Source organism: Taeniopygia guttata, chromosome 1 (assembly GCF_048771995.1).
Source record: "Taeniopygia guttata chromosome 1, bTaeGut7.mat, whole genome shotgun sequence".
Lineage (NCBI taxonomy): Eukaryota > Metazoa > Chordata > Aves > Passeriformes > Estrildidae > Taeniopygia > Taeniopygia guttata.
In genome coordinates, this window is record NC_133024.1 from 76,754,271 (window position 1) to 76,767,637 (window position 13,367).

General features: G+C 36.5%; 2 protein-coding genes across 3 annotated transcripts in view; one reads left to right on the top strand and one right to left on the bottom strand.

Moving 5' to 3' along the window:
• The window catches only part of UBAC2 (UBA domain containing 2), an 89,491-nt gene that overhangs the window by 38,232 nt on the left and 37,892 nt on the right, over positions 1-13,367 (top strand). The gene's annotated exons all lie outside the window — the stretch shown is intronic.
• Positions 2,343-13,147, bottom strand: GPR183 (G protein-coupled receptor 183). The gene is made up of 2 exons (XM_004174735.6): positions 13,027-13,147; positions 2,343-5,355 (listed from the first exon to the last, which is right to left on the bottom strand). The coding sequence occupies exons 1-2, from the start codon at positions 13,065-13,067 to the stop codon at positions 4,251-4,253; spliced, it is 1,146 nt and encodes a 381-aa protein (XP_004174783.3). The 5' UTR covers positions 13,068-13,147; the 3' UTR covers positions 2,343-4,250.

Here is a 13,367-nt window from a genome sequence, read left to right on the forward strand (position 1 = left end):
AGGGAGTATTCTGAGGGGAAAAAATTGAGGAAATATATCTTAGCATTTACTACACAAACAGTAATTCCCATTTTTCTTCAGAGAAGTGTTACAGCTTGGCAGAGTTTTTGTATTTCTTTTGTACCACAGTCTTAGTCTGCAGGCTGCAGATTAGCCAAGACTGTATTAGGAAATATTGCACTCAGATGAATTTGTTGTTTTTCAAGTAATTTGTGTGTCTGTTGACACACTGGTTCTGTATTGAGCCAGCTCAGTGGGATACTGCTGAATACAAGCCTTAGTTTATCTTCAGTTGTTCCCCTGCTCTGTACCACAGATATGGTGATAGAAGAGAACAGAGTATGTCACTGCTTTTCAGTTCCTCCAGAAGTGGTTGTATAAGGCAAAGCTTTTCTTCTCTTTCTCTTCAGCTGCATGCTATTTATTTTTCCTACATTGCAGGCTGTCTCGGTGTTTTATTGGAGTCTCTTCTTTCCTTGCTTGTGTAAAAGCTTTTAAATTTCAGAACAATGTTAGTCTTAAGTGGAATATCTATTTTAAAAAGCTCAAAACCTTCCTTTTTTTTTTTTTTTCTTTACACTAATGAGTTTGCTGATTTAAGAGGAGTCACAAACCACTTTCAAGAACTGTGTTATTTGCGGTAACATGTTTACAACTTCAGAGTTGCTGTCACTGTCTTTTGCAAGATGACCATGCTGCTTACAGATTCCTCATCTATATAGCTTTCAGAGCCACGGACCACACAGCAATCCCCTGGGATATACCTGTCCTCTTCTGCTGGGACTGTAAGCCACAGGAGACTACCTTCTTTATCTTCATGGTTTGTTAATCTTCAATACCTTAGAGTCCAAGGCAGCTGAGGTACTTGCACTATTACTGTTTAGTTTTGTGTTTGCAGTAAAAGAAAAAAAGCAGAAGATGCTCTTCTGCTGGAAGTGTGTGTGTTTTGGGATTTTTCACATGGTGCACCTTTACTTGATCATGTGTTTGACAGTAAATGTCTATCCAGCTTTCTTTTCTGGACTTGGACAGAGACAGCCAAAATGTACCAATTGGCCACCATCATAATTTTTGCTTCCTGTATGCTCTGTCACATTCCCTACCAGGTAGGATTTGAGAGAGATGTCACCAGTGGACATGTAGTGTTAGTACTAGAACTGGGACTCCACATAGTTGGAGTCCTCTTAGCAACCGCCTGGCCTGGCACTCCAAAATTTAGAGATAAAAGAGATTCTGTTGTTTTCTCAAGAACATCTGTTTCAATATCCTGACTTGAGTTCGCCCTCCAAATACAGACCCAGTTTTTCTGAAGTACTCCAGTCAGATCCCCACAATGAGCAAGCCATTTGAGCCTACTGCTACTTGGCTGTTGCTTAGTTTGTATGTGAAAAGCATGAAAGAGTCCCAGGTCTATGTGACCATTTGCCAGCCTTTCACACAGAAAGGAACATTGCTTAGAATGTATAAAAAGCTTCCCCCAAAGAGAAAGCTTATTTTTTTCTTGCAAAACTCGCACTACTTCAGGCCATAATAAGGGCATCACAGAGGAAACCAGTTATTTGAGAACAGCTGTAACTTTTTACTCTCACTGTTCTTCTTTGGTCCCATGCAGCAGGTTGTTACCATCTCTCTGGTGATGGCTGCCAGCCCCATGCCACAGCTGGTACAAGGAACAGGACAGATGCTCTCTAAGTGTTTTGCTTCAGTGCAGTGTCCCAAACCAAGTGAATCCCTCACTGCTGCTTTTAGCAGATGACAGAAAAGTCTCCTCATTGACACAAGTGTGATTGAGCTACGAGTGCATCGTGACAAGGAGTGAGGAGGAGCAGTGGCATCAGCTGCCACAGATATGAATTGTCATTGTCCATCTGTGTGTCAGTGCTTGCAGGACTTTTGTCAGGAAACTGAGCTTATCTTAGCTTTTAGAAGTTTTTATTTTATTGATTTCTTCTGCATTTGAGAAATATTTAAATAATGAGAAAAAGTAGCTTTTCTCAAACATATATTTAACTGGACTCATGCTAGAGCAGTATTTTGATGTAAAGTTAGCTGTTTGGGAATGCTGATGTGATTTAGAAACAAAATCCAATATTGAAAATAACAAAATTGCTAATGTGAGAAAATGGGGATAGAGAAAGATGTTCAGTAGAAATCTTTGCTTTGCTTCCACTTAGAAGAGTATAGTTACCTGCAATATGTGGTGTCTTAATACATATTTAAGTTATATTTTACAGACAAATATAAAAAAGGCTTCTTGTCTTTATAATCACAGATGAAATGCATAGTAAAAACTCAAAAAAGCCTAGACATTAGTAGAATAAAATAAGCTTGTACTAGTGAAATGTTAACAATACATATATTTTATTTCTACCACTTCTAGGTATTCATGAGTTGTCTGTCTATGATTTTATCTGGTTACCATTTGCTTAATTCAATAGGAATACATTCTTAAATAATGTTTTAAAATAGTTTATTAAAAAAACTGACAAGAACAGAACTGCTAGAACATACAGAATTAAGTAGAACTTCTGATAAAAGTTATTCTTCTTACACTGCTTTTGTGAAGCTGCATAGTGTCTTTTAGAAATAGATAAGAGAGAATTAGTATTTTAGAATTAGAAACTCAATTTTGGCAGTCTAAGTGGTATGAAATATAGGAGGCCTTGTCGTTTCTTTGCCATAAAAAATTAATTGTTAATTTAATGTTTCCGTACTGCTCGTTAGGTACTACCTTTCTGTGTTTGCAGATAGATGGAGATCAGCATGTGAGGAAGGAAGGAATTGCAAAGATGACAAATGTAATGTGTTTGTTTGGCTTCCAGTACAATCTCAATGTCAGAGTGATACAGCTGAAATAAATAATTTGTTCTCATATCTGGCATAGCTTTTACTGATGATTATCAGGCACTCTTTGATTTTCCATTACAACCTTCTGGTTGAGTTACCAAGTTGTGTTGGCCAGTGAAGGCATATTAATAAGATAGAATGGTAAAGAAAAGATAGGGGGGCCAAGAATAAAGTAGGGAAGGAAACTGAAACGTGACAGAAGGGCACATCAGCAGGAACCCAGGGCTTACATCCTGGATTCTCAGCTGGTATTGAGCTGATTCCAGCAGGATGTGTTTAAGTCACTTGGTCTATTTCCTGAGCCACTTTCAGCATGCCTAAAGGTATCCCACATATGCTGTATGAAGGCACAATGGGAAAACTTGTTCTTTCCCAGCCAATTCTGCTGTTCTCATTTATTGATCTCTCAGGTAAACAGTGCTTAAAGAGAGGTAGCTATCTGACACCATCAGAATTAATCCATTAATTTACTTTTTGAATGGTCTCAACTATGAACATTTATTCAGGTTTCTAAAGTGTTTGTCTTATGTCCATGTCTGACTTCAGCAGAAGTTCTGAAGAACACCATATCACTGGTTTTTAACTGAAATGGTACAGTTTTTATATTACAGTCTCTTGCTTCAATTCGTGTTTATAAATAATCTATATACAACAGGAGTAGAGAGAGACTTTTTACAATAAACACTAAAAAGGAAAGTTTTTTACTCCTTTAGGAAAAGGAGTAAAGTGATAATACACCTTGTGAAGATGAGTGATTTTACATGCAGGAGACGTTCAGTGTTGGGGAGAACCAAACAGTTCAATAGCTTTTAATGTCTTACATTTGACAATGTTTTCTATGTGAATTGTCCAATAAGGCATGTGTGCTCCAAATATTGTAAAATGTAGTTTCACCTCTAAAGACCTATAAACTAAGTACTTGTCATAGTCAAATGAGCAAAGAAGTTGTCCATTTTATATCAAAATTTTATTTCCTCTGTGTGACTGGACCAACAAAACCATTGCTGTGATTGGAGCTCAGCTAGAGATCTTGAAATTTTCAGATGTTCTGGTTGTACTTGGTCTGAATTTTAAGCTATATTTGTGCTCAGTCCTAACTGTGATTTGGCTCTGTTTGAGTTAGTAACATCCAGGCATATGTATGTGCAGCATGGAATTTGAACATCCGCAATGATGCATATTTCCTGGAAAAAAGAAGTGATCAGTCAAAAAGATACAGCAAGAAGATTATAATGCTGAGTTTTCCTGCTGTTCTGTGACAAATATTTTTCAGTCCAACACTCCTTGATTCCCTGACATCCTGAGAAACAGATTTTTACTTAAGCTGCTGTAGGGGAGCACTAAGAGTTTTTGCTATGGACTGTGGATTTTTAGTCTTGGTTCACTGTGGTGTATTACAGACTTTATTTTTCAGGTAGCTTTCCATTGGAAGATTTAGCAAGTACCGTCATTTGCGTTTCTCCTGCATCACGTGAGCTTTCTTCATGATGTGACCTGGCAGCACTTGAAATTGATACACTCACTTGTCGTCTCAGTATTTTCAGTACAGTTCTCTTGTATCCTTTGCACGCAAAGAAGTAGATGAAAGGATCTAGGCAGCAGTTAAAATTCATCAGAAATACAGTATAGTGGAGTGACTTCTGGAAAATTTTCTTTTCAGTGCACAAGGGTTCTTGCTGAAGTTTCTTAATCATGTGTTGTATGATTGCAACATGATAAGGAGTAAAGCAGACGATGAACACTATAATTACAAATATGATTGTATTGATGGCTTTTTTGTTTATCCCTGATTTTTCAGTCAGTGGATTTTCCTTGGCTGTTTGAAAAAGTTTGCAGCTGATTTGAGAGTAGCAAAATAGAATAATCCCCAGGGGAATAAGGTACCCTATTAAACAGGCAGCAAGAAGTATAAATGGCAGATGTTCTATTTTCTCAAAGTTTGGATATTCCATACATGTAGTCCTTTCATTTTCTTCCTGTGACATGGATTGTATAAGTAATGGGAACGTTTGACTGAATACAAGAAACCAGACAAAGACACAAATGCCCTTGGCGTATTTAATCCTTCTGATCTTGTATCGGAAGGGGTGGACGACAGCGAAGAACCTGTCAATGCTCAGGCACGTCATGAAGTTGACACCTGCGTAGGTGTTGATGTAGAACAAGAGCGCGGTGATTCGACACAGCGCTTCTCCAAACGGCCAGTGGAATCCCAGCGCGTAGTAGGCGATCCTGGTTGGCAAGGCAATGCAGAACAGCAGGTCGGAGAAGACGAGATTTGTTGAATAGAGGGTAGTGGAGTTGATCTTCTTTCTGTTTTTAAAAATGACAGTGAGGGCAATGGTGTTCCCAAGCACCCCAAGAATCAAGATGGAGCCGTAGAAGACAGACAGTAATATCCGTGCTGTGTCTTTGTGCTCGTATAAGTCACAGGTGGAAATGTTGGTCTCAGAGGCTGTGAAAGGGTCCATTTCTGCAACCACTGTTGTTACAGGAAACTCAGTAGACCTAACATGAGAAAAAAAAACAACAAAAGGGAACATTTTGTTAGGAATGTAGATAAATAACTTCTACGTAACAATGGACAGTCTCTGTTGCAAAATAAGACTAAAAATAATGAAATGAAACTTTATTGCTGTCAAATACTTTTCAAGACTCTATCTGAAAACAAACAGATGCCTCCATTTGGCTTTTCTGCTTTGATCCCAATTGCTTCTCTAATACAGAAAAAGACAATGGGCAGTGTAGTAAACCAGGGATGTAATATATTTGTAAAGTGAAGTCTATAGATGCTCAGGAGGTGGCAGACTGTTTAAAGCAACCTGAGGGGAAAAAAGAGGCTGAAGAAACCACATGATAAAGCATAAAATGAAGTCTCCAAGGATCAGACAAGCAGACAAAATGTTTTAAATGTGCTTTAGTTAATTGTAAGGGAATTTTTGTTCCTAACAATTCACACTGCGATGCTCTAACTTGTTTAGAGAAACTTTTTTTTAGGTTGGGAAAGACCTTTAAGGTCATAGATTCCAATAATAACTTGTTTAATTCTAGTTTTAATAATTGGCTTTTTTAATCTAATTCAAATATTTTTACATACATAAATTTTTAAGTCTACTACTTTAATCATTCTTAGTTACCCTGCTGAAGGGAGGTAGTGCAGGTGAACTATTTTACACTTTATTAATTTAGTAGATTTTAGAAATTGTTTCGTCTGCAGAGTCATAAGAAGCATAGAAGAGTTGCAAAGTGGCAGTGATCTGGGGGGGCTTAAAAATATTTTAAAATGATCCAGCAGAATTTCAGTAATGGGAAGAACCCCATTCTGTTGATACTGCTCACAGTGCAAACATTTTCTAGGTCTGCTGTTCCCTGACAGTTGTGTAATGTAAGCATGAAGCTCAAAAAGGATGGGGCATCTTGTGTTACTCCTCACACAGCTGTTTTAAGAAAGGGTGCCTCTTAGGGGCACCATTTATGAATTTAAACAGCAATCAAAACAAGATTGCTTCTGCTGTAACCAAGAATACTACCTGAAGATAAAGCTGTTGCGTTTGGAATTTTAGGTTTGTCTTGTACCTTTAATTAGCATGTCTTTGTTATTTCTGAAGATTTGTCATTCAACAGACAATATATACAAGCAACTGTAGCCTGTTGTACTTCCAAAAAGTCTTTCTGGGAAATACCTCTCAGTTTTAAGGCATTTAAACTGCACATTTTTGAAAGCATTCATTATTGTTTTATTAACTTGTGAAAGCATTTAAAGATTAGTATTTTCTTTCATGATTTGAGGAGATTGTTCTGCTTATTTCAGGGTGTTCACAATTAATAGTTCTCTGTAAACAGTAATGGATGTGGATGATGTGTATTAAAATATGTAAATTAGTTACATTACATGCTTAAGGAAGAAATTTGACTTCCAGGTAGTACATTAAATGTTTGCTGCATTCTGTAGATAGGAGAGAAGACAGGTGAGTAATTTCTGACTGACAGATGTGCAACATTCTGATTCTTAGATATTTGTGAAGTAAGTGCTGTCTTTCAGGACGTGGGAATATGGCATTCAGGGTTGTATGTCAAATCTGAAGTGGGAGTTCTGTGCCTTGAATAAAGGAACTAATCAAGTAAATAACAACTCCAGCTGTAGTGCAGATTTAAGAATGTCAGTAATGTTATATTAGTTAATTCTGCATTGTTCACACTGTCTTAGTGTATTTGGTGATTGATTAATGCAGTAGTTATTACCCTGAGGATAGTTATGGTATTATTTCCTCCCATCTTTTCCCTTGTAGAAGTGTGTAGGATGGATTTTGTTTTACCTAAGTGTAACAGTCTTTGCATAAAATGGTATGGGTTTGTGTAGGTACCTGTATATGAGTCACTGAGGTATTTTGTTTTGTTTCTCATATTTAAATGATTCTAATTCTTGTTCACACTCCCAACATCATGTCTATCTTCTGTTAATCTCTTTCTTGCAATGCAGGTAAAATAATTTTGTCAACATATTTAGGAAAGGAAAATCTAAGATTTGTTATAAACAGTTCAATTGCAGTAACAAATCTAAGATTTGTTATAAACAGTTCAATTGCAGTAACAAGTGCTTTTTTTTTTTTTTTTTTTTTTGCTTTACAATTATAATAGTTTTGGTTCAAAAACAGGGCACATAATTGTCACATCCATTCATATGTCTTTGTATAAACATTAGTGAAATGTAGAATATCTATTATACAACAACATTCAGCTGTAGTTTAGGAAAAAAACTGTATATTCATTAAAATATATAGGTTTTTATATCAATAGTAGAATTTCATAAATTGCATGTTACCTAATTTTGTGCTATGAAGTTGGATCTTTAATGTAATAAATTAATCTAGAACTTGTTGTTCAAAATAGGATGTTCATCCTCACATATGACTGTGGCTATATTGAGAAGGAGTCCTAGCTGAGACAGTGTTTGTGTCTATCCAAGGTGCTAGCATGTCCCTGCCAGGACAAACTGGCCACAAATGGATGAGGACAAAGCTGGAGGAGCGCAGGTCATACATCTTCCAGGGCAGTGTGCAGTCAGCCAAGCTGTGCTCCTTGGCAGGCTCTTCTGCCTGCTGTGGGAGTCATCCTGAGGGGCAAAAAGTATTCCTTTTGATCCTCTGTTATCCCCAAAATATTCTTACTTTTAATGTAGGGAACACATTTTACAATGCTGTAGATGAGTATTTGTGTTTTGTCTACCTGTGGGTATGTATGGACATTTTGAGAGTCACCAAGGTGTTTGGGTGCTACAGTACCTGAATATATTAATTTTTAAAAAAAGAGAGGGAGAGATTTTATGTGTTTTGTGGCCCAAACAGATGATAAAGTTGATACAATCCACCATAATGTGCATCATTCAAGCTGTGAAAACTTCTTTGTACTTCTGAACTCTAATTGTTGTTGGATGAACTCCATTCACCTCAGCAGGTATTTCACATTTTCTTGGCAATCATGGAGAGGGCTTCATTAAAAATAACATTTTCTTCCTGAAAAGTGTCTGGACTATTAAGTAAGATAAGATATATTTTAAAAAAAACCAATTCCTTGGGTCAGGCTGCTGTTTATTTCTTGGCAGCAGTCCTGAGTGATCCACTTAGCATATGACATCCTCTACAGAATGTATCTGAAAAAAGAATGTTTTGAATACTTATTGTGAGTTTTGCATTATTGGAGAATAAATGGAGAATGTTACAGCCTTACTGCTGCAAACCTCAGACTAGCTGGACATTACTCTGTTTTAAGAGTTATGTGCCTGAATAACTCATGAGATCATGACCATTTACTGTCCCAAATCCAGATGCACCAATGAATTTACCCTCTAGAATCACTACTAAAACTTCTGCTCTCCTAGATTGTTGGATTAAAGACTCTTCCAGTGGCTTTCCAGGTTTATTAATGATGTTACTTTGAAGCATGTACTTGGAAGAAAGATAATATTAATTTCCCTTACCAATTTAATAATTTAAGAAAACAGTACCAGAGGGTTTTGGCTTAGAGTTACATGCCAATATGTTAAGGTATAAAGTATTGAAAATTCCTGTCTGTATATGTGTATTGTAAAGAAAGTTGTTAAAGTTTTCATATTTTCTGAGTCTATAAATACCCAGTGACACAGACCACTTACTCACTTAATGTAATCTTCTGCATAGTTCAGATTATATTATTTTAGTTATTGTGTATGGATTCCAATAGCTTTCCATTTAAAGCATACAAGCATACTTTCTAAAATGCTGTTTGTCTTGGAGAACTGAAGAGAAAGCAAATTGCCTATTTGTACTCTAGTCTTTGGTCAGTCAACCTCCCTGTTAAAAACTGTGGGTCTCTCTCTTAAATATCTCAAAAATTCATTTGCAATTGCTGTTTTCATTGAGTCTTTACCTTTACACAATCTCATGGTTTGGGCAATTCGAGGTAAGCTTCTAAAATATTTCACTACAAGGTGAAATGATCCTGTGTTGTCTGTTCTAACCCCAGCTGTGTCCCACACAGGGCTTGGGGTTCCAGATGCCTCTTGGTATTACTGTGCCTGGAGGCAAACTCACCACTACATCCCTGCTTTTTCTGCTCAGTGGATTATGTATGCAAGGTAGAGATGTGTAGCATTGCAGTGGGAGTTTGTGAAGTTAGTTTACTGTGATCCAGGAGTATTTCTCTGATTCACTCTGTCATAGGATATCTCCAGTGTAAGGGTATGGCCATTACTCTCTGCTTTGACCTGGGAGGACCTTATGCCTGGGAGAGTTTAAAATTCATTTTACTGTTAAATACTATGCCGGGCTTGCAACCAGTGATGGTTGTTCTGTAATGTTCTTTCCCTTGCCATTTTCAAGTCTTAGCACTATTTGCTTTTTGACCAGCAGGTTTCTTTGGTCAATTACCTTGTGAGGTTTGTTAGCTGGGCAGCTGCTAATCTATTCTCTGTGCGTCTTGATGTTTCACAGCAATAGCATCCATCTGGGGAAAAAAATCCCAGCACAATGGCAAGCTGCTTACAAAATCTAGCATGTCTGAAATCTGTGCAGGTGTCTTTCTAAACCAATATTGTTATCTCATCAAAGAAGGAAAAATAGCTTGTGTAGGAGATTCATGTTGTGTGAAAACATTTGACTGGCATTAGTAAATTGTTTTATGTTTATACATTTGTTTTGTATTTAATCCCCACAGCAAAAGGTGTTTGATGAACAGGATGGTGACCCCAGTCTGAAAGTACTGTGTAATCCAAAGCTGTGCTTCACAGACATGTTCATGTCTGATGAGCTTTATATGTAGTATCATAATATTACATACATTTAACTGTTAAGAAGCATAGATTTAAGCTGGGAGCCAGCAGTTGCAGTATTACACTTTAGATTACATGGGTTGGGATTGTGTGCAAGCAGTGGTACAAAGCTCTCTCTGAATGCTAATTAAATTTCTTCTTCTTCTCATCTCCTGCTTTTGCTGAGGAGCACCATCTGTCTTTTCCAGAAGAGGGGACATGTAGAAGGTTTTTACTCTGTGTTGTAATCTAACGTGATTTCTCTGTGTCTCTTCGTAATTTTCATTCTTTGAAGATGAATCCCTGGTCTATTTGTCCCAGGTCCAGTTGCTAATTTAAGGATACTAATTATATTCTTGGAAAGGCACAGCAGTTCAGTAGAAAGATCTCTCCTGGCTTTCTACACATAGTATGGTTTAATCACTGTGAGATGGACAATATTTCTTTAACAAATCATGTTGGGGGTTAATGTTGTTTTTCTATGCATAAAGAGTATAGATTATTTTAAAAGAATGGACAGGAAAGATATTTCTGTGCAAGATTCACTGATCTTACAGTCCTCTGTAGATATAATCTGTGTAGGTCTGACATTGTTTTAAAACAGTAGTAGAAAATTGGAAATACACAGTACTGTGTTTTTGTAGATTTAATTTTTTTCTTAATCTCTTTTTTTTTTTTTTTCCTATTGACCAGACATATTTACAGTTTGTATTTCTATTTTACTGTACAGGTGATCTCTATTGTAGAATGTTTCCTCTGTTTGAGCAAAAGGCTTGATTTCAACTAAGTTATGTGTATTAAAAAGTGTGTGTGCTAAGTTGCATAGTAGAACACTTAGTTAAAATAGAAAGAACATATACCTAAGGTGCATAATATGGTGTGTGGACTGGCAACTGAGGACTGCATGTAATTTAATAAAAGCTGAGGCAAGAGACAGGCATGTCCTAAAGCTTCCTCTTTCTTTTTAACACTTTAACACTCATATGTTTCTAGTGCTTTTTGTTAATTTCTTTTCAAAAGCTATTGAATTTTGTGTTCTAAAGGTTGGTGAGTCAGCCTAATGACCTGAGGATTGAGTCCTCAGGTCACAACCCACAGTTAATTTTGATGAGAGAGTTTCCAGGCTAGTACTTTTATCCCTCTTTGGTATTGATCCAAATTTGTTGGCATAGTAAACCCAAATTTGTAATACACACATCAGAGAATCCCAAATATTGTCTTAACAGCGCCTTAAATTGTTTTAACAGTGGTTATAAGGAATTAGAATATTCTTTAGCTTCTTTACAGAATATGCAAGTGCACAAGACTGTGGGATCTTTATGGTCCTGCTTTTGTCTACTACTATGATTTTGTATGACAGTTGTTGTATGACAGTTTTATGTGGTGCTAAAAAATAGTAGAAACTACAGTAAGTGAGATGGAAATAAAAGAAATTGAGTTGAAGTGCATAACTAATTAAAGAAAAAGTGGAAGTAATTTGAAGGGTACATTCTGGTCTTATCTGTTGGATATCTCTTTACAAGGGTGATGTATTCTATAAAAAGTGTGAGACCTATCTAACATAAATAATCTCTGCCAAAAACACATACTGACATGAAGAGCTGTATTGATGCTAAGATTATTAACTTCCCTTCAGTTTATACTTGCTTAGGTGTACCAAATGTAAAAAGGGGAGAGCCTAAAACTAGAGCAAATAAGCAAAATAAAAGTGTGAGCCGCTGAAAATTACATTCTTTCTAGCAGAAGAAAAAAGTTGTCAAATGAGGATTTGTATTTTAGTACTAGAAAATATGTGCACCTATTTGAGTTTGGGGTTTTTTTCTGAATTACATTAAACCCTTTTAGGGTTTACAGCTTCAGATTACAGTTTCTATATTAAGTTTATTATTCTCTATATGTGGTCCTGAGTCTTTTGACCAGAAAGAAATGAGATTTGAACTCTTAAAGACTAATTGCTAGGTAAATTTTCAATTGCCTTGTCTCTTCAGGAGCAATCATGAAGATGTTAGACAGATCTCTTGTATTTTCTCCTCAAAGGCAAGTACTCTCTCTTATTTTTTTAGATAAAAGATAGTTGAATTATTTTCTGTGGAACAGACTGTCTTGTTTTGCTGTTATAATAGGAAAAATGTATCCATGTATCCTTTTAAATTGGGAAGCTGTATAAAAATCATACCACTTGTAACATATCTAAAGATCAGTAATAAGGAGAGAGATGTTTGGTCATTGCAGTTCAGAAGAAGAATGCCTTCTAAAAACCTTTAAAGAAATGTGCACCAGAAGTTAAAAGAGGAATTAGCTCATAAAGCTTTGAACTCTTAAAATGCTCTGTTGCAATGTTCAGACATGAGAAGAGTGAGAAGTTTTCGAGCTGATAATAAAGGCTGTTTTCATAGACATGGAACGCATGTGATAAAAGCAAGCTATGCATTCACAAGCACAGCATGGATTTGTTTTAAGGCTCCCTCTTACTATTATTCTGTGAGGTTCAGTGACTTTAGAGCTTCAGTGCTTCCCTTACTACTTCTACAGTAGTTACTTCTGCACTAGTATAATTTAAATTAGTTGCTAAAAAATTGTCTAAGTTGAGGCAGTATGAAATGTTTCCCTGTGATTGTCAGAAGGCTGTATTATGAGAAAGGAGTTGGAATAACTTGTAGATCAACATGTAGATCAACATATCCTTTAAGGGAAAACTAACTAGTAGCTTATTAATAAGGGAATATAAAATATCAGAGAATTTCTTCCATGGGCCTTTCCCATACAAGATCATTTATCCTTACTACCACATGAAAATATCCAGTATAATGCAAAAAAGGAGATATTTCTGGAATTGTTTGCTATTGCTCAGTGGCAAAGGAAAAAAGTAAAAAGTAGTTGTTTTCTGTACTTACATCTCTGTAGTTTCTTGGATCCTCTGAGCAGTTAAGGGCATTAACAGGATGGCTTGACTGAGAAGGTTTATCCTTGCACATTGTTCTCAAGAGTGATTACGTGAGTCCTTTGTGGGAGGGGTAGGGTTTTTTCAAGTGCTTAAAAAAGCTCCAGCCCTGTTTGTGTGCCGGTCTTGATTTGCTGCCTACTGTTTTATGTGATGTGAAAGCATCTATTTTTGATCCTTTTACAATTAGTCTGCTCAAAGAGAGTAATTAGAAACAACACTTCCACCTCCCCCCTGAAGTTACACACTACTGACTTTCGCGGAAGGGACTTCAGCCAGAAGTTTACTTGACTA